Raw genomic sequence first — 20,680 nt, 5'->3', positions numbered from 1 at the left:
AAATTTACAAGCTGGCACGCACCTTTAATACATAAATGTTCATGTACAGAAATAAATAAACTTAAAGCAATTCTGTTTGGGAATTTAAATTGACATTAATATGAAGAATAAAAAAATATTAATGAGAAAGATTTGGACAAGAATATAGAAGCAAATCAGTGACATAATGTTTTGAATTTTATAAGGCATTGAATACTTAATACTGAAGTTTAAACAAGACCGAATTCTCATATGAATACATTTCAATGTAAAATAAAATTCAGGTTGCTGAAATTCGAGTCCAAAAAATGATATCTTTTAAAAGTATATCTTAAATTCAAGCCCCCAAAAAATTATGCCCAAAAAATTCGAGGCTTGCATTGTTTAGGTTTGAATTGTTTATATTCAAAAATTTTCTGCTCAAATTTGATAGGCTCAAATCTTTTCGGCTCGAATTTTGGGGGTTTGTAGCCTGCCTGCCAGCCCAAATTCTCCCCGTCCACAAAAAAAATTGTTCGGAAAGTTGCGTCTGGAGGGTCTCGTATTGGGGACGACTACACAAAACCAGAATCGGGACAGACCAATGAAATTGCCAGGGCGGGCTTTATACGATGATGGACAGATGATCAACAGTAACGTAATCAACAACGTCACGAAAGAGCGCTTGGGTTGAATTCGTTTTCAACAAACAACATATTACGTTGCTCTGATTGGTTGTAGGTCTATCCAATTGAGCGTAGAGGCATTTGTTTTACGAGTTCGGTTGAAACACGCCCCGTAGTCACAGCCCAACGGAGAGTTTTCAGACTCATATTCTGACTAGAATTATGAGTATGACAACGTCAGGCTAGGGGGTTTGATTTTTTTAAGCTCAAATTTTTTAAGATCTAATTTTTTGGGCTCGAATTTGCGAAACCGGAATCCTGTTTTACACTGATATATATTGAGATGAGAATTTGGTGTTGTTTAAATTTCAAAATTAAGTATCCAATGCCTTTTAAAATTCAAAACATCATGTCACTGATTTGCTTCCACATACAAGAACCTTTATTTACACAATTACACTTGTGTACATTTGAATTATATTGTATATCCAGCACGCCTCCCAACGCTTAACCTACTTTGTGGCAAACTTTTTGAAAATTATGCAAACTTACCTGAGATGGCAAAAAAATAAAAAAAATACCCAGTACATTTGCTTTTTGTTTGTGGTCAAATTCTGCCAGAAAGTTCCAGACTGAGAACCTCTCTGGTCTTGATCCATGATATCCTGCTCATCAAGACATTTCTTTTGTTCACCTTCAAGTTATATGCAAAGTGCCCGCAGTCCTGAATGCTCCCTCTTACAGTAAAACTATTGGCAATAATAAAATAAAAATAATTAAGAAAGATAATTGTGTTTGAAGCCTACAGTAAGAGTAAGATGAAAAGAGACATGCCTTGCACCCTTATTTACACAAATAAAGAGGTGTACATTTGTGTCAACTCAGTTCAATAGTTGTATATATACTTAAATATAATACTATATAATGACGTTTTATTTTAATGGAAAATTATTCTCTATTTTTCCCTTGTCTTGCTTAATGGTTTACCTTCTTTCATTCAAGCACTCACTTTGTCAGCCATTAGCGCTGCCATAGCTCGTCCGGTCTCATGGTAGTTCATGTCACTCTTTTTTGGGCCCACCAGGACAAAAACAAATCGGACAGGCACAGGGGCTTCCAGAGCCGAGTCCAGGACCACCGCCTCCTTCAGACGCATAAATGCCATTGTAGGGCGCTCCAGGAAGTCAAGAGCTCCTGGACTCACACAGACACACACACACACACAAAGTAGTCAGGTAAGAAGAGCATACAGGGCACCATTATTTGACCAAAAGTTGATCAATGAAGGCAGTCCTGTTCATCAGTGAGATCATGTCATCACATATGTTTACTTACCTACTAGAACCATGGAGGCTTCTATACTGTCAGATACCTCTCTCTGAAAAAAATATTTATGATAACAACTTTGAATAAATGAGCACTTTTAGTGTGTAGACTAGTGAGTGAGGTGCCACAGTACCCTACTGAACTTACCATCTCTTTAACTGAGAAGGTCTGCATCTCCGTTCCGGTCATCAAGGCTTGGCTCTCTGAAGTGCTTGATTGACTAAGCAGAAATAATTGCACATTGAATTAGCCTTGACTATCCATTAGATTCAATACTGGGATAAAAACTGGTAGCTCTAAAAAAGAGCTACCAGATCATAATGTTACTTCAAGCTAGTTAAGTAAACTTATGCTAGTCTAGTTACACCTGTATTATCATATTTGACCTGCGGTTCTGCAGCAGAGCTCTGAGGACCCCGTCCCGGTCACCAGACCTGATTTCCTTCTTGCTGACTAGAGCATCCACCATTTTCTCAGCTATACTGGATAGACTGCTCTCTTCACGATCCAACATCACTACACCTGAAAATATCATTACCACAGCAAATGTCAAATGTGTGGAAGTCTCAATAGAGGTAAAGAGGGATTCCACGATTGAGAAAGACCGTGTGGAGAAGAGGTTGGAGGCAGATTGAAAATGGAAATAACTGTGTTTGAATACCTTACAGTGCACTGCCAGATCATTAAAAATAATAATATATGAAAAACATTTGCAAAATACACATTGGCAATAGTGAACCTGCAATCTGCAAAATTGTCATAGATTTCAGGTCTGTAATCTGCACTGGGAAAAATGCCCTGCAGTCACTGGGTGTGTGTTAATTACATGGATGGAAACAATTTATTAATTTATGCATGATCTACATGGCAATGATATTAATAGAAAATATGAATCTATATTAGTTGTATAGTATATATTATCTATATTATGTTGGAATAAAAACTCTTGGAATAATGTAATTGCAGGATGATATTACACTACATAGTTTTTTAGATGAATTTGGATAAACAGCCAAGTGATATACTTGTATATTTGTTCTTGTAGTCACAACAGTGATTTGAAATTATACAGGAATGCAAAATAATGTAAGTCATACATGTATTTTATCAAGACCAATTTCAAGAAAGGATTGTATCATTGAAAAGCATTGAAAAGCCATAACAATTTTCAGCGCTGTATTTAAGCACTAGTTGCGCAATTTTAATAGACTAGGTACTTCATAGAATGATGTTCAATAGATTACAATAAATATATGCATTCTATGAAAAGCTGACACTACACAACACGGTTGTAGTTGTGGGATAGAGTTTAAAGTTATAGAACTCCAATACATCTACCATATCTTGGAATATTAATTCTACCACCGCTGAATTGAGAAGTGAGAGAGCGTGTTGCTCTCCAGTAGGTTAAAGAAGTACTTTAAAGTACTCCATTCTGAAATCTCAAGATGCAGTTACTTAGTATGTGAGACAGAGTATCATGTCAGAGCCAAAGTTGCCGTGTCTGTGTGTTTGTAATATGCGCTGTGAAAGCAAAGGAGACGAGAAGTATTCTGTAACACCTAGACTTCTAAAGACCAGTTTGGGGACTGTCCAGCAAACCGTGTCAGGCTGATTAAAAAAAAGCAGGAAAACAAGGCTTTTATAGTGCAGTTGAACCCTGACCTGTGTTCATCGTGCGTCGGAGCTGGATCAGGCTCTTGAATGTTAGGTATGAGATGTGTGAGGGTCCCCATCCTCCAGCATCAGGGTTGTAGTTCTCTTCATAGCCCATCCATCGGCCAGTCTCCTGCCAGTAGCCCTGCTGGTCCTGCTCCTTCATTAGCTCGTTCAATTCCACATAAGCCTGAAGAAACATTCAAGTTCAGAGGATTCAGAACGCGGCACCCCGTCTAGTCTTCAATTTACCCAGACGCTCCCATGTTACCCCGCTCCTCATCTCCCTCCACTGGCTTCCCATCACGGCCCGCATCAGATTCAAGACTCTGGTACTGACCGAGCAATGAACGGGACTGCACCCGACTACATCAAGTCTCTCCTCCAGCCTTACACCCCCACCCGCCACCTACGGTCATCTTCCGACAACCGCCTGATGGTCCCACCATTCGAGAGCGCCCGGTCCCAACACCAGCTCTTCTCCTGTCTGGCCCCCCAATGGTGGAATCAACTCCCCACCTCCATCAGGGACGCTGACTGTCTCACCACCTTCAAGAAAAGGCTCAAGACACACTTGTTCCGGGGGTACAACGGCACTAAGGAATGATTGGCTGGACCGGATGTTAGTTTCCCCCAGGATCACAAAGACTCTTATTGAGAGACTTGTTACTCTTGTTGGTTTGTTGTCCGTCCGTCCGTCATCTGCCGCTTGTCCGGGGATCGGGTCGCGGGGGCAGCGACCTAAGCAGGGAAGCCCAGACTTCCCTCCCCCCGGCCACTTCCGCCAGCTCCTCCTGGGGGACCCCGAGGCGTTCCCAGGCCAGCCGAGAGACATAGTCCCTCCAGCGTGTCCTGGGTCTTCCCCGGGGCCTCTTCCCAGTGGGACGTGCCCGGAACACCTCACCAGGGAGGCGTCCAGGAGGCATCCTAATCAGATGCCCGAGCCACCTCAGCTGGCTCCTCTCGACGCGGAGGAGCAGCGGTTCTACCCTGAGCCCCTCCCGGATGACCGAGCTTCTCACCCTATCACTAAGGGAGAGCCCGGACACCCTGCGGAGAAAGCTCATTTCGGCCGCTTGTATTCGCGATCTCGTTCTTTCGGTCACTATCCATAGTTCGTGACCATAGAGAGCTTCGCCTTTCGACTCAGCTCCTTCTTCACCACGACGGACCGATGCAGAGCCCGCATCACTGCAGACGCCGCACCGATCCGCCTGTCGACCTCGCGCTCCATTCTTCCCTCACTCGTGAACAAGACCCCGAGATACTTGAACTCCTCCGCTTGGTTCAGGATCTCCTCCCCGACCCGGAGATGGCACTCCACCCTTTTCCGGTCGATTACCATGGCCTCAGATTTGGAGGTGCTGATTCGCATCCCAGCCGCTTCACATTCGGTTGCGAACCGCTCCAGTGAGAGCTGAAGGTCACGGCCCGATGAAGCCAACAGGACCACATCATCCTCAAAAAGCAGCGACCCAATCCTGAGGTCACCAAACCGGACCCCCTCAACACCCTGGCTGCGCCTAGAAATTCTGTCCATATAGGTAATGAACAGAATCGGTGACATAGGGCAGCCCTGGCGGAGTCCAACCCTCACCGGAAACAAGTTTGACTTACTACCGGCAATGCGGACCAAACTCTGGCACCGGTCGTACAGGGACCGGACAGCCCCGATCAGGAAATCCGGTACCCCGTACTCTCGGAGCACCCCCCACATGAGCCCCCGAGGGACACGGTCGAACGCCTTTTCCAAATCCACAAAACATGTGTAGACTGGTTGGGCGAACTCCCATGTACCCTCCAGGACTCCGCGGAGGGTATAAAGCTGGTCCACTGTTCCACGGCCAGGACGAAAACCACATTGCTCCTCCTGAATCTGAGGTTCGACAATCCGACGGCCCCTCCTCTCCAGGACCCCTGAATAGACTTTCCCAGGGAGGCTGAGGAGTGTGATCCCCCTAAAGTTGGAGCACACCCTCCGGTCCCCCTTTTTAAAGAGGGGAACCACCACCCCGGTCTGCCAGTCCAGAGGCACTGTCCCCGATGTCCACGCGATGTTGCAGAGTCGTGTCAACCAAGACAGCCCTACAGCATCCAGAGCCTTAAGGAACTCCGGGCGGACCTCATCCACCCCAGGGGCCCTGCCACCGCGGAGCTTTTCAACCACCTCGGCGACCTCAGCCCCAGAGATAGAAGGGCCCCCCCCGATGTCCCCAGACTCTGCCTCCACGTCGGAAAGCGTGTTGGTGGAATTAAGGAGGTCTTCGAAGTATTCCTTCCACAGATCCAGGACGTCCCCCGTCGAGGTCAGCAGCGCACCATCCCCACTGTATACAGTGTTGACAGAGCACTGCTTCCCCCTCCTGAGCCGCCGGATGGTGGTCCAGAACCTTTTTGAAGCCGTTCGGAAGTCATTCTCCATGGCCTCGCCGAACTCCTCCCATGCCCGGGTTTTTGCAACCGCCAAAGCCGCGTTCCGCTTGGCCCGCCGGTACACATCAGCTGCCTCTGGAGTCCCACCAGCCAATAAAGTCCGATAGGCCTCCTTCTTCAGCTTGACGGCATCCCTCACCTCCGGAGTCCACCACCAGGTCCGAGGGTTACCGCCGCGACATGCACCGACCGCCCTGCGGCCGCACCTCCGGTCAGCCACTTCAACAATGGAGGCCCGGAACATGGCCCATTCGGACTCAATGTCCCCGGCCCCCCCCGAGACATGATCGAAGCTCTCCCGGAGGTGGGAGTTGAAGCTCCTTCTGACAGAGGGTTCCGCCAGACGTTCCAAGCAGACCCTCACATTACGTTTGGGCCTGCCAGGCCTGACCGGCGTCTTCCCCCACCATCGAAGCCAACTCACCACCAGGTGGTGATCAGTTGACAGCTCCGCCCCTCTCCTCACCCGAGTGTCCAAGACATGCGGCCCCAAGTCCGATGACACAACTACAAAGTCGATCATCGAACTGAGACCTCGGGTGTCCTGGTGCCAGGTGCACATATGGACACCCTTATGCTTGAACATGGTGTTCGTTATGGACAAACCGTGTCTAGCACAGAAGTCCAACAACAAAACACCACTCGGGTTCAGATCGGGGGGGCCGTTCCTCCCAATCACGCCCCTCCAGGTCTCACTGTCATTGCCCACATGAGCATTGAAGTCCCCCAGGAGGACGAGGGAATCCCCGGGAGGAGCGCTTTCCAGCACCCCCCCCAGAGACTCCAAAAAGGGTGGGTACTCTGAGCTGCCGTTTGGTGCATAAGCACAAACGACAGTGAGGACCCGTCCCCCCACCCGAAGGCGGAGGGAGGCTACCCTCTCGTCCACCGGGGTGAACCCCAATGTACATGCGCCGAACCGAGGGGAAACCAGTATTCCCACCCCAGCTCTACGCCTCTCACCAAGGGCAACTCAAGAGTGGAAGAGAGTCCAGCCCCTCTCAAGGAGACTGGTTCCGGAGCCTATGCTGTGCGTCGAGGCGAGGCCGACTATATCTAGCCGGAAACTCTCTACCTCGCGCACCAGCTCAGGCTCCTTTCCCGCCAGCGAGGTGACGTTCCACGTCCCTAAAGCTAGCTTTTGCAGCCGAGGATCGGACCGCCAAGGCTTGTTGGTTTGTTGTAACCGTCTTAAAATTATTGTACTCGCTGTGAAATATATTATTGTTGCTTGCTTTCTCCACAGGTACACTCTTGCACTTTTGAGGTTCTTGCTGTTTAATTGTAACTTGTCTAATTACATGCTCTTACTGCACTTCCCTTTGGGACTTATTTGGTTTCACAATGTATGCTTCATGCTTGGCTACCCGCAATGTTTGGGGCTATCTCGTTGTTATGATCAGTGATCTATGCACTTTTGTAAAACTCCCTCTTAGAAGTCGCTTTGGATAAAAGTGTCTGCTAAATGCATAAATGTAAATGTAAGTACTAAAAATGACTGGCATGATTTAGACAATGACATATTTCCAGCAAGACCAAGGTTGAAGCCAATGTGTTCTGCTGGCCAATATGTGAATGGCATGTTCCAATGTTTTTGACATGTAAGCCAAACACATCTACTCTGGACATTGCAGCACAAAACAAGTTTACTAGTTGAGCAATGATTTGGGTCATTTTGAAAATGTACTGTTCCTGTTCATGATAACTTACAAGGTAGCCATTTGATATTCTGTGCATGAGTTAGCTCCATCATTGTTAAAATGTCTCTCCCTAAAACAGACAGTCTGGCCAAAGTTAGTAACCAGAGAGAACTTGCCAGAAGGGTCCATTGTTTTGGTCATATTTATCTTCTAAAGCTGACAACGGCCTCTTGATTAGTTTTTTAGATTTGAGTTTGATGTGGAAAAAGAAGAAAAAGACTTGTTGTTTTTTAGTTTATGCCAATTATACCAATAATGTATAACTTGTTTGCTTAATTTGAGTTATATTAGGAAAAGGAGAAAACTACTTGCCTTTATATAAATGCCAAATGCGAGTGGCATTGCAGATTTTTACAATGCAACATACCACAACTTAATATGCTTTTTGTCTGTTCACATTTTATGCTCTGAAGGAAGTGAAGTTTCATTAATGTTCTCAAGAGAACTGATAGGATAGTCAGGTAGAAAACAATGATGCCTTTATCAGGTTTTTAGTAGGCTTCAACCATTCCATGACAAACTATTCCATGACATTGAAGTTGTTGTCATGGATAACAGTCAACTTTCTGCAACCAAAAGGCAATGGCTTCAGTTGATTAACTAGCTAGCCAGATAACGTGCCAGCCGGCTACACTTGGTTGGGGTGGTGTGTGATGGGTGCGTTATTTATCTGGCTAACTTGCTGAAAATAACTAAAAATACAAGCCAGCCAACTACACTCATGTGAATATATGAATATTTGTGTTCAAGTAAAAATAGCTTGTATTATAGACATTTTGAGTTCAGGCAAACAGAAAAACGTTTGAAAAATATGTTTGATATTTCCCGGCAGGACTGAACGGTCGAGGCTAGTAAGTTGTTTATTATATGGCATTTTTAGCACTTTTAATTTTGTTATTGAAAATAAATGGTAGGCTAATTGTAGATAGCTCTCAAGTCTTCTCATGGTGTGTTTCAGGTGATGCCTAGCACCCAATTACTTTTGATAGAAAGCGGACAACACGGTTCTGCTAAAATGGCTTTAATTCCAACACAAATAACGACTCCTTTAGTTAACAATTTCTTTGTCGCCGTTGATGTCTTCAGTATCATCTGGATAGTAAAACTCAGCTGACTCCTCGATATCGCAAATTTTGAAGATGACTTCAGACGAGGGCAATAAAATCCGGATCAGACCGCGGACCAGCGATGAGGTCAATACGCGGAGAGCTCTCCCGTGCACCGTTGAAATTCCTGTCGATCCGTCATGCCGTGCTGTACAGCGACGGATACCCCTTTGCCGTGATTGGTCCGCTACAACATCATTTCCAAACGACAGCATTTCCGACTTCGACAGAAAGACATTTTCTCTAAGGTCGTCTTCTTGAAAGACGTCTGTGATGAGAACTTATTGGAGAGAGTTTATTTTGAGCTAGTTTATGCTCTACTCTAGCAAATTCAGAAACGTGAGTTTGTTGTCTGTGCACTGACTGCCACAGTTTAGTGACCTAGAGTAGTACATTGTAGTTTTGACTGTACATACAGTTTGTATGGATCTTGTTGTTTCCAATTATATCAGTCTTTTTGTTTATCATTTTTCACATTGGATTATACACTTGGTGGTGGAGAAATTAATTCACAAAACCAGAGCCTTGTCTATGTCGTATCGTCTCGTCACATGATCAAATAGAGACTTGCCATTGCACAACATACATATTACCCAGCAATCATCATTGCTAATCACAAAAATACCAAAGAAAATAAGGAAGTATTCATTTCATGGAATCGTTTTTTAATAGTTTCTATAGTGTATATAAGATAAGCATATCATGTTGTTATAGAGTGCTACTATTTTCCCCACAAATAATACCTACCATGATAGAGATAAGTTTGCTCTTTCAGGTGGTTATATTGCATTAGACACTGTCTTTAATATAATATTATGTGACTGCACCTCCGTGTGATGAGAGGTGGGAATATAAACAACGACGATTTCTAACTTACAAAGACGCAACAAAGCCACGTGTTTACGACAAAAAAACGCTTCTCCACCTACTGTTCTGGCGGTGAATTGTTTTCAGCACCCCCAGCCTTCGGAGAACCATAAAGGCAACATAAATGCTAATTAATCCGTCCTATCCGGCGGCCCGCCCATCCGTAACGGAGTCTGAGTACCATACTGGCACCTTTAGTCTACACAACAACCATTGTAGCTAATAACCTTCCAGCTGTACCTACTGAAATAATGTATCCACTTTAAACATTGTCTTAGTGTGGTGGGAAATTGTGCTATAATTCTACTACAACATTAGATAGCCAGCATTTCATCCAAACTGAAATCAATGGCTCACCTGGCCGTTTTAATAATTTTGGGGGCATTCAGTCCAGTGTTTCTGTGGCTTTCAGTGGTTGTTTAATGTCTTTAATGTGTCTTATCCATATATTAAAGCAATAATGATAACAAATACAAAATTCCAAATAATAAATTGTTTATGGTCACATATTAACACAGGAAATATAAGACACTGTTCAGTACTCCTCATATATTCAACAAAGGCGGTGCTCACATTATTGCCAGATTGGAAATGGTATCATACCAAAGGCTCAAAATCATCGTATTTGGAGGATAATTATCGTGCATCTGGCAACACTGAAAAGGCGGTTGAACAATTACTTTTCTCTCTACGGTCAGAGCTCGCGCAAGAAGGTGGAACGTAAGGGAGATACCCATCCAAAACGTATTAGGCCGGGCGTAATAATTAGTTTGTGATAGACCCAGAGAAACACAAATATCTGACGAGGCAAAATCCCGGACGATTTTGGAATCCCTGCCGGACGCATTTTTTAGGTCTCAAAAAGAGGACATGTCCGGGTAAGAGGATGTCTGGTCACCCTAGCTATGCTAAATGCTGTGTAGCCTGTGGTGCAGCTCAACGCTATCTATAGTGCTTGCTCAACATGGCTGAAAGGGATCCATTGCGAAACTAAAGGGCATTTTTTATCCCCAAAGTGTTTATCCTATCAACGTCAACCCCAGGGATCCCTTGGTTTCTGAAAAGGACACCTGTAAAATTTGAATTTTGCACAGTGCCCGGTCCTCGAGATAATCGTGGGGAACTCGCTGCCCTAAAATTCCATTATAAAAATACACAGACACATACACAGATTTCTGGCAGATTAGATAGATGCGTGAGAAGTGGGAAAGGGAATTAAGCACCTTCCGCATATCAATATGACTAACACATTGACAGACCGATTACTGTTTCAAACTATGCCAGACAAATTCCAGTTACTGTCCATTTTGCCAGTACCGTTTGTCAAACAACATTGTTTACTTTAGACAGTACCAAATTGCTGCTGCTTTTCCAAAACATAATCCAAGATGACCATGCAGGTTCGTTATGTTTTTATTCGCATGTTTGATATTTTTGTGCAACAGTAGTGATGTTTAGTTTTTATTGATACTTTTTTAGTCAAAAGAAAAATTATGTTAAAAAGGGGACCTGTCAATTTCCCGTTTTGGGTATTATACTTCAGAAGGCTTTATAAAATGGTCAATCAAATGTAAAATATATATCCATATTTGCTTGATTTACCGAGTAATAAGTAAAAAATGTAATAAAAAATAAGTTACAAAAAAGTTTTTTAAAAAGTTAAAAAAAGGAAAAGGCTTTTTAGTGAATCAATGGTAGCAATACTTTTCAATGTATTCAGGATGAGATCATGTGAGACCGTGATCACTCAAGGGACCTCCTTTAGAACTTTCAACAAAGTGTTTTTTTTCTACACAGTCACTCCGACATGGAGAGAGGAAAGTGAGGAGGGAATTGACCAAGGGACCATCATGCTCTGCTTGTGGTCACGACAACGATGGCCAGTTGTGTCTCTAATGTAAACATGGTGGCAGGGTGACTTTACACAACATTGTGACTTTTTGCCAGGCTTGTCACAAGCGTCCGATGCTCTATTGCTCCACCAGTTTCCGATATAGAGATGACTGATGACTTGCTTAGCATGTTTGGACTATAAACACAGAATGTGTGCCTGTGGCTTCAAAGGACAGTGGTGTGTTTTACTTACAGGGCCCTATCTTGCACCCAGCGCGATTGACTTTGTCAGCGACGCAAGTATCATTCCTAGTTTGTACTCAACGCAAAGCAAGACTTTTACCTCCAAAGACGCCCGTCGGAATGACCTGGCGCTCGCGGGGGCGGTTCAGCGAAAAAAGAGACATGTTCATTTTGCAGTTTCCGAAAAACTATTCCGCCACTGACCAGGAAAAACGTAGTCTAAAGTCAATGACGCGTTATTCAGATGCTATTCTAAGGGCACAAGCTTGGCCCGTGTGCACTGCTGGCGAAGCCAGGGTCTTCTTCCTGCGAAACTACGTATTGTTTTGATTTATTGTATGGCTAGCTGTGTTACATTTCTTATGTCAATGATTAAAAAGATTTTCATGAGAAATCTCTATGTATGTGAACTTTATTTGTAACAACTGTGGGGATTTCCTCCCACACCTGTTTAACCTAAGCTAATGTGGGTAGGTTTCTTCTCCCATGCCCATCAGAATTCGGTTTATTTGCCATGTAGCCTATGTTACACAAACACGGAAATTACTGTGACAGGAAGGCGCAAACAATAAACATATACGGGTCTTAAATTAAACAAAAAAGTAGTTAAACAAATTCCAAGAACTAAACAATATTTTTTTTTAACAATTAACAAAATCAAATATTTGTAAAAATAAGAATAAGAATTTGAATGAGCAGCGTGGGCAAATAAGTGCAATGAGAAAACGGCTCTACCTTTCCCATACAATGTCACTTCTCTATCTTTTACGGCCCTGACGAGAACGTCGGGCTCCTCGGCTGTGAACCACTGACGTGTGCCTAACAAATACGCTGTTTTAATACCAATCCGCCATGGAACAAGCGCTGCTCTTAAAGGGGCAATTGACTGGGTTTTTTGGGTATTTCACACTGTTCCTTAAGGTCTCCGAATAGGGTATGTAACATTGGTTGAGTTGAAAATGGCCCGGGTGCTGTTCTATGCCCTCTGACAGAGCCTCTGAAATGTTCCCGGGAAAAAACACTAGCTTTTCTCCTTTTATGGTATGCTCATTAATATTTAGATAAGCTGCGCGCTGATTGGTTGGTTATCAACGAGTGAAGCTGGGAGCAAAAACGCAACACGGCCAACAGCAGCACTCGCTGAAACACCGAAGTTGGAGACTTGAAATAAAAACGCGCAAATAAATCTATTGTGTCTACACAACACTGTTTTCAACAGATTGACTATATATCATTTGAAATGATAACATTACTTGTTTCCACTTCTGTTGTTGAAGCAAACTGGATTGACTTAGGTGGGTAGAACGTTAGGCTACAGTTTAGCAACCAAACCATATCGTGATTCTACTCGGCTTCAGTTAGCTAGCTAGCTAACTAACTGATGTTCAGAGCAAATGAATGATTGAGTGTCGAACTTTGCCGGAATCTTCTCATAGACAACAGCAGCCATGACTGCTGAATGTTTGGCTCCTTGGGAAGACTGTGAGTGTTAGCCTTCCCTGTACAGCCTGGAACACAGCATTAACGACCGTGGTCCATTTTCAATATCCTTGTTATAATTCAAAACGTTTTTCTTTGTAATTCCTTATAAGTAGCCTACACAGAGCAGCGCGCAGCTAAACTAGTATCGGAGATAGACGCTACCTCGGCCTGGTCTGGATGTAAATTCTGGGGCGTGACAAAGCTACAGACCAGAGCCAATAAGAGGGCGATCACCGGTCCTACGTAGGACCGGTAGCTTTGTTGAAAAGCTAGCGTTTTACAGCCAAATTTTTTCTTTTTGAGATTTGAATAGGAAAGAGGTGTCAATGGACTTTGATATTCACGGTATGTTCAGTTTACCCATCGAACTGTCGTTATTCAACTATGACAAGGTAAAATCGGTTTTGCAGTCAATTGCCCCTTTAAAGGAAATGTGAAATGACGCTCTGATTGGTCTATTGCATGTTACGCACAAACCACACCCATTAGTAATGTAGCTACTTCAGACCTTTTTAGATTTGCACCAGGCGCAAGGTCATTTATCCTGCCGGAGTCATTTATCCAACCGCGCCAGAGTCCCGCCAACAAAGTTACTTGCGCTTTGCGTTTTGATATTTGCGTTTCAGATTGTTAAAATAGGGCCCAGAATGTTATTTATGTGTGTAATTGTATTCCTGTGTTTGCATGGGGAATATTTGTGTATGTGTAAAATAGTGTATTATGTTCTACTGTGCCACAAGAAAAAATTATTGACACTTCCTCTATCTTTTTCAAGCCTCCCATGAACAGGCACACCAATTGTAACCCATCAAAGCCACCGTGTATCACAACCTCACCTGACACTCTCCTCTGGGATTGGCGTTGGTATTCACGTTAAGAGCAGCTGGAACACAGGAAGAGAGAATCATTTTTTAAGATTGACTATCATCTTCACTAAAATTGGGTGCAGTAGAATGTATAAAAAGTTCAGTATAATTTTTAAGAGACTATTAAATTCATTATATTCTGATGCAGTAGAATGGAATTTTGTGGGGGGGAATTTGGGATGAGTTAATTTTGGGGCGGATTCAGATATACTGTAGTTTGGTTTTTTGCAAATGAAATGTGCATTATCTGCTTCGTTCCATCTTCCTTGTTACATACATTCTCAAATGGCATATCATTACATCCAGAAATCCATCTCTGTTGTATCTGACAACATGATGTCTTTCTTACAACACAAAACAAAGTCAAGGTTAGAAGAGACAAATCTGACTGACTAGTCTGTGTTCTTGGTGTGTATCTGCACGTCTTAAATGCCCCGACATTGGGTGAGTGAAGAACGATCCATAATGTCTGCTTTGAGAGGATGTGTGGACTTCTGTTGTAATAAATTGTTTACAAAGAACACATTTTATTAACTCCCATGAAAGACATGGTTTCTTTCATGGTTTCATTGTTTCTGTGGCTTTGCTGTGTGTTAACAATGGATTTGGGTGTTTCAACACCCATTGACACTTCCCTGCTGTATGACTATGTTAAGCCTGTGTTCTGCTCCTCTCTTTCACCAACCGTCTCTGGAGGAGGGGATCCCTCAATGAATTGCTCCTCCCAAGGTTTCTAAAAATTGTTCTCCTCTAGTGAGTTTTTCCTTGTCTTCTTGAGGGTTTAGGTTGGTTGAGGGACAGTTCTATGGGCGTATGTGAAGCCCCCTGTGACAGGCTTGCATGTAAAAAGGGGTATACAAATACATTTTGATTTGTTAAATAAAGTAAAACAAATGCCCCAAATAATTGGACCAGTTTATGACTTGAGGGAGTTCTGCCCACTGCCTGGCAGCCAAGCAAAAATACCTAGCTTCCAAACAAGTTTACAATTTTTGGGGCAACAGTGATAGCATGGCTTGCTAGCATAACCCGTTGATTAGGATGTACTCTAATTTCACTAGCAGTGCATTCCGAATACTATTTGTACACAATATTTTTGAATGCTATATTTGCATTTCACTTGTGTTCATTAGCTGCAATTCAAGCATGCTTCCCGTGAGCAATATGAGCTCTGGACAAGAGCGTCTGCTAAATGACTAAATGTAATAAACACACTTTAAAAGCTGAACCTCTTTGCCCCTCCAAAAATATGAGGTAAATAGAATTACCGTCTCACTGTAATTATACATCATATTTGATTTCTAATCAATATTAATTAAAACATCAAGAGTAAAGCTAGTATTGTTTTGCCTCTTTTATTAAGGACACTACAGCAACCAAACATAATGACATTATCCCTATCTGAAATACAGTATAAATCCTATAAACTATTGTTTAAATTTCTTATCCACTCCAACTACTGTAACTTGTTGCGTACATGCATGAAAGTATAACCTGTTGGAGAAGTGAATTCTGCATTTTAACTGACAAAGAGAAATACTGAGTAAACATGAGTACATGATTCTCAACGCAGCTGTATAATAGGATTTTAAAGGATGTAAAGGCTGTGTACATGTAATTGGTGTTATGGTTGCTATTAACTTCACTTTTCTTTGGAGGCTTTTTACAAACCCAGACTTAACACAAGGAGAAGAACAAAAGATGTGCTGTCCTAAAATCTACAGGATCTGACTGGCAGTCCCCTCACTCAGCTCCCTCAGCTCATCTCAGTGCACAACAGAGATGTGAGACCCGTCTATCTATGTCTGTCATTTTAAATTACATTTTTTGTTGTTGCAAATCTACAGGTGTTGCAATTGGTTGCAATTATGTTAGGCAAAGCTCGTCACCACATCATCAAGAAGTAGCTGATGGAGCTTCTGTGTGATGACAGCTGTAAACTTACAGTCAAATGGTCTTATTTAGACCACTGCAATCTCTGAACAAGGCTCTTTAATATTATGGCTAGTGTCTAATGTTATATTTCATACAGTATTATGAATCATTGATTGTCAGTTTCATTGTCACAATACTAGGAGTAGGACAATAATATGCCTTATTATTGAATTTAATATGTATGACATATATCTTAATAACCTTTTAGTGACAGACTCTTGTGTTAGTACATGATAAGAGTAATACAAACAAAAGTGATTTAAAAGTTTGTCCTTACCTGCACACTAATCCAACCACAGTGACTAGGGGAATGACTTTACAGAACAGAAGCCAACTTTATAAACACCTCCTCTTTATAACAGAGTGTAATATCCGACTTATAGGATGAATGGAACACATACACACACAGAGGGCATGTGTTCCTCATCTCACCCATAATATTGATAGTAAATAGGGCTCTTGATAACTATAGACCAGACGTACTGTCCCATTATCCCACCTCCATCTTATCATATTTGTTGGTCATGTTTGGGATAAACAAAGGCTAGGGGCCACCCTAGACATGTTCACCTTCAAGATCCTGATAGATGTTGAATCTTTGAAAGAAGGAGTCTCTGTCATCCTCCTCCATTCCTTCCTCATCCTGTCCCATTGCCATTTTATAGCAGTAAGATTCCCCAAACTGAGACCTGTGTGACAAAGACCAAGTTAATGTGATAACCATAAAATGTAGATGTATGAATCTGTCATGAAACTGTTTAAAGGTGTCATGAAAGGTAAAATTAAAAGGTGCCTTTTACATGCATGCACATACACATGTATTTTTACAAAACAAGTGCAGTCAGTATAAAGAACTCCATGATTCTGGTGTAGCAGAATGGGCAGTCAGTTTCTTAACATGATCAGTTTAGCTGTAGTCTACTGCATCTTCAGTTTTTATACTAAATCGGCCAAAATGTGGAGTGTCATTTTTCTTGACAGTTCAATTTCAAGTTACTTAAAGGAGCACCATTGATCATATGCACCAATGAAAGTCTCCACTTGGAGCCAAGTGGAATGTAGACAAGAGGACTGACTGATGTCTCCCCTTTTGAAAGGTAGGTTGAGGAAAGAGTCCTGCTTCTTAAGAGCCATGTTATTACACTGGTGAGATGGAGCGAGAGAGCATGACATAAAGAGATAACATGAAAGAGGAATGTTTGAAGTGGATTTATGGTATTCTGATGTGGATTATTGGTATTTTAAAAAGTACTGAACTATGTGGATTGAAAATTAGTGAGCAAGTGTCGTCGTTATGCATGCATTTATAGTGAGAGCATCGACACTGTTTTTACACAATCTACCATAATCCAACACAAGCAAAAAGTGGTGGAGTGATGAAGGCAGGAGCCAGTCATCCACTTAGGGGGACCGCCCTAACAGCTGTTACAAATAGTGATTGTTTTTCTAATAAACAAATTTTGAATTTGTGTCAAATTATACAATTTTAGTATTCATTTTCACTACATAAATATACATATTGATTCACAAACTTGAAATATGTGAGTATTATTATGTGTTTCTGTATAGTTTCATTGCCTGCACCTTTTGTTATGTAGTGTTCTGTTGCTTGCACGCTGTGCAGCTGTGTACTAAATATGTTAACCATCATGAATAACAATAAGGTGCTGAGTTGATGTTAGTCAGTTAGCTACAACTTTGTAAGCAATTACAGGTTTGCCATTGTGGCAGTCTCAGCCATTAGTTAATCAGATATATTTTCAGAAAGGTGACATGCACAGGCTTTTATATATATAAAAGAAAGAAATGTTGTTTCTGCTGTTTAGTACTCTATTTTGCTCTGATATTCAATTACATTTTCAGAATGCTGATGTGTTTTTAGTCTGTAAAAAAAGAAAGAAGAATTACAAATGGAAAACTAATGAAGTGTATCAGTTTCCCTCAATTTTGTAGAAGACCAAAACAATGAAAAAGGATCTATGTGTGGAGGATGTGATGTGGTATGATTCTAATGTACAACCCTAAATCAATGACAAATTATCCTGTCATTTTTACAAAAAAGTACTGATTGCCATAAAAAAGGACTTTGACATATACAATAAACAGATTTCTAAACACATTGAAAAACATATATTAATAAACACATATTAAAGTAAATTCTACCTTAGGCAGAGGTGTTCCAGATGTGGCCCCATGCATTTGTGCAGCTTATTCTGTGTGGGTCACTGATGAGACTGCATGTACGTCCAGCCCTCAGGGGACTCTCTTTGAATCCAGGTCTCTAGTTCAATTTTCAAGTTATCATATCAAAAAGATAGAGTATGTACAAACTGATTCCAAGACAGTGCTTACAGATGGACAGAAGTTCATCGACATCCCCTCCCCCACACAGGCCTCCATGGACGAGTTGAAGATAAACCTATGTCCAGGGGCGTCCATTATCACCATCTTGCATCTGGCTCATACAGTCAGCTATCCCACTAGCGATCATCCCCTCCCTAACCACCGTCCACCCCACAGAGTGGCCTTATGAAGAAACACCACAGAGGTAAAGAACTCAGATAGATGGCTAGATGTAGGCCTGCATGCTATATTAGTCAGGGGAGTAGATTACATTGAAGTATCTTTAAGCAGTATTCTGTGAGATTCTCTGTGATACACACTGAGCATCATTCATTTTTTAACAATGACACACTTTCAGTCATTCCGGTTCTGTTCAGCACTTCAGATATTACAAGTAATTTGACGTAAAAAGACAAACCCTATTCCACCTAGTCTTGTCTATACCATTAAGTTTGTGGTGTATTAGAGTTTTCTCATCGAAATGAGATGGACTGTTTGAAGTTCCAGCACCTTGTGCACATAGTACTCCCTTTTAAGGCCACTGCAACATGAGTATTTCCCTCTATACTGGCTGAACTATAAAGGTACTCATGAACCCGAGGAGCAGAAGAACCGTGAATCTAACACCAGGTCACACCTCACTTTGGGTTTCATTTCACAGGACTTCTTCAGGGCCAGGATTCTACAAGGAGACGTTTTACATCACTGTTATTCCATGCTGAGGTCATGGCATACACTTGCATCAGATTTTTGTCAGCTATACAATTTAAGTTGACATACTCCTTGGCCATTTACACATGTTTTTTTGAATTCCTGACATGTAATTGTGATAAAGCAGGCTTTTGGATGAAAGTGCACAAGGTTTTTACTTGAAAATAAACAGGGTTTCACAAAACAAAGGTCAGACGCCACACGGCCATTAACATGAAACAAGAATAAGACTCCACAACAAAGTCGGAAACATCTCCGCTTATATAGCTGTCCTAATTAGTCCCAACACAAAACAGGTGCGTCTTAGAATTCCGGTGACGCAGACCGTCGCACCGTTGCCGTGCGCTCCGTGACAGTACCCCCCACTTGAGGGGCATCTCCAGATGTCTGCTCCAACCGCCGGCGCGGACGACCCGATCAAGACAGCGCTGATGAAACTCCGACACCAGCAACGGGTCCAGAACGTCCACCGCAGCTTCCCAGGACCTCTCCTCTGGGCCATAGCTCTCCCAATCCACCAAGTACTGCAGACGCCCCCCTCTCCTGCGTGAGTCGATCAACTCCCTGACAATGAATGCCGGGGACCCCTCCACCACGATAGCAGGCGGAGGGTTGTCCGATCCAGAGTGATCAGACACCTGGAGCGGACCTCAAACCATAGGCTTAAGGAGGGAGACATGGAAAGAGGGTGAGATACGATACTGCGCCGGCAATTGGAGTATGTACGTCACCCTGTTGATCCTCTTCAGGATCCGGAACGGTCCGATGAACCGGGGGCTCAGCTTTCTGCAGGGAAGCCGTAGCTTTATATCCCTGGTGGTGAGCCACACTCTCTGTCCAGCACGATAGACGGGTGCCGCCCGGCGATGTCTGTCTGCCTGAGCCTTTTGTCTCTATTTTGCCCGTTCCAAATGGCGACGAGTCTCAGTCCAGACGCAACCACTTCTCTCGAACCACTCGTTGATTGCTGGAACGTTCTCGAGTGCCTTGTTCCAGGGAAACAAGGGGGGGGGGGGGGGGGTAACCGAGAACACATTGAAAAGGCTTGAGATCAGAGGACGAGTGCCTTAAGGAGTTAAGGAATGCCCTTGCTAGCTCTCTCCTTTTTTCTCTTTCTTTCTGATATCCAGATTTCTGAACAGGTCCTGGCATAGCAATGAAATGTAGCCTACTCTGACATTATTAGCTTAACCTTAGATCAATAAATGACATCGCTAAACAAAAAACAACTCATTCCATTTTTAGGAAAGAGGGGGGGGGGTTTCATTATGAAACAGGCTACATTTTACTAAAGCAACAATTCAATGTTTATGTTTGCTTTTTTAAGTAATAGTGAGTATTTCAGTTCAAAATAAATTGGTTAGAATTTCAAAAAATATTTAAGACGAACATGACTATTGCTGGCATAGCAGCTGGGCCCCCTACCACGGCTGGGCCCCAGAAAGCTTTCCCCCCTTTCCCCCCTTATGGGCGGCCCTGGGTGTAGCTATACTTGTATGAAATGTATGATGAAAATTTGCCAAGCAAATAGCCTACCAAGAAATAGGGTGCAGCAGTTTGTCTTTCGACTACATTTAAAGAATCCGCGATGGGAC

At 42.8% G+C, this 20,680-nt stretch overlaps 1 protein-coding gene across 2 annotated transcripts in view; it reads right to left on the bottom strand.

Moving 5' to 3' along the window:
* Positions 1-16,402, bottom strand: part of slc4a1b (solute carrier family 4 member 1b (Diego blood group)) — a 36,985-nt gene extending 20,583 nt beyond the window's left edge. The window contains exons 1-7 of one of the 2 annotated variants that reach the window (XM_047031934.1): positions 16,309-16,402; positions 14,067-14,113; positions 3,576-3,756; positions 2,297-2,432; positions 2,058-2,130; positions 1,920-1,962; positions 1,594-1,778 (exon numbers count right to left, since the gene is read on the bottom strand). In XM_047031934.1, the coding sequence (XP_046887890.1) occupies positions 1,594-1,778; positions 1,920-1,962; positions 2,058-2,130; positions 2,297-2,432; positions 3,576-3,732 (594 nt within the window). In that variant the 5' untranslated portion in view covers positions 3,733-3,756; positions 14,067-14,113; positions 16,309-16,402. The remainder of the gene's footprint in view (positions 1-1,593; positions 1,779-1,919; positions 1,963-2,057; positions 2,131-2,296; positions 2,433-3,575; positions 3,757-14,066; positions 14,114-16,308) is intronic. The other variant, XM_047031936.1, reaches the window with a different exon arrangement.
* Positions 16,403-20,680: the final 4,278 nt, after the last annotated feature.

This window comes from Hypomesus transpacificus, chromosome 13, assembly GCF_021917145.1.
Source record: "Hypomesus transpacificus isolate Combined female chromosome 13, fHypTra1, whole genome shotgun sequence".
In the NCBI taxonomy this organism is placed as follows: Eukaryota; Metazoa; Chordata; class Actinopteri; order Osmeriformes; family Osmeridae; genus Hypomesus; species Hypomesus transpacificus.
This window is presented reverse-complemented; position numbering and strand designations above follow the sequence as displayed.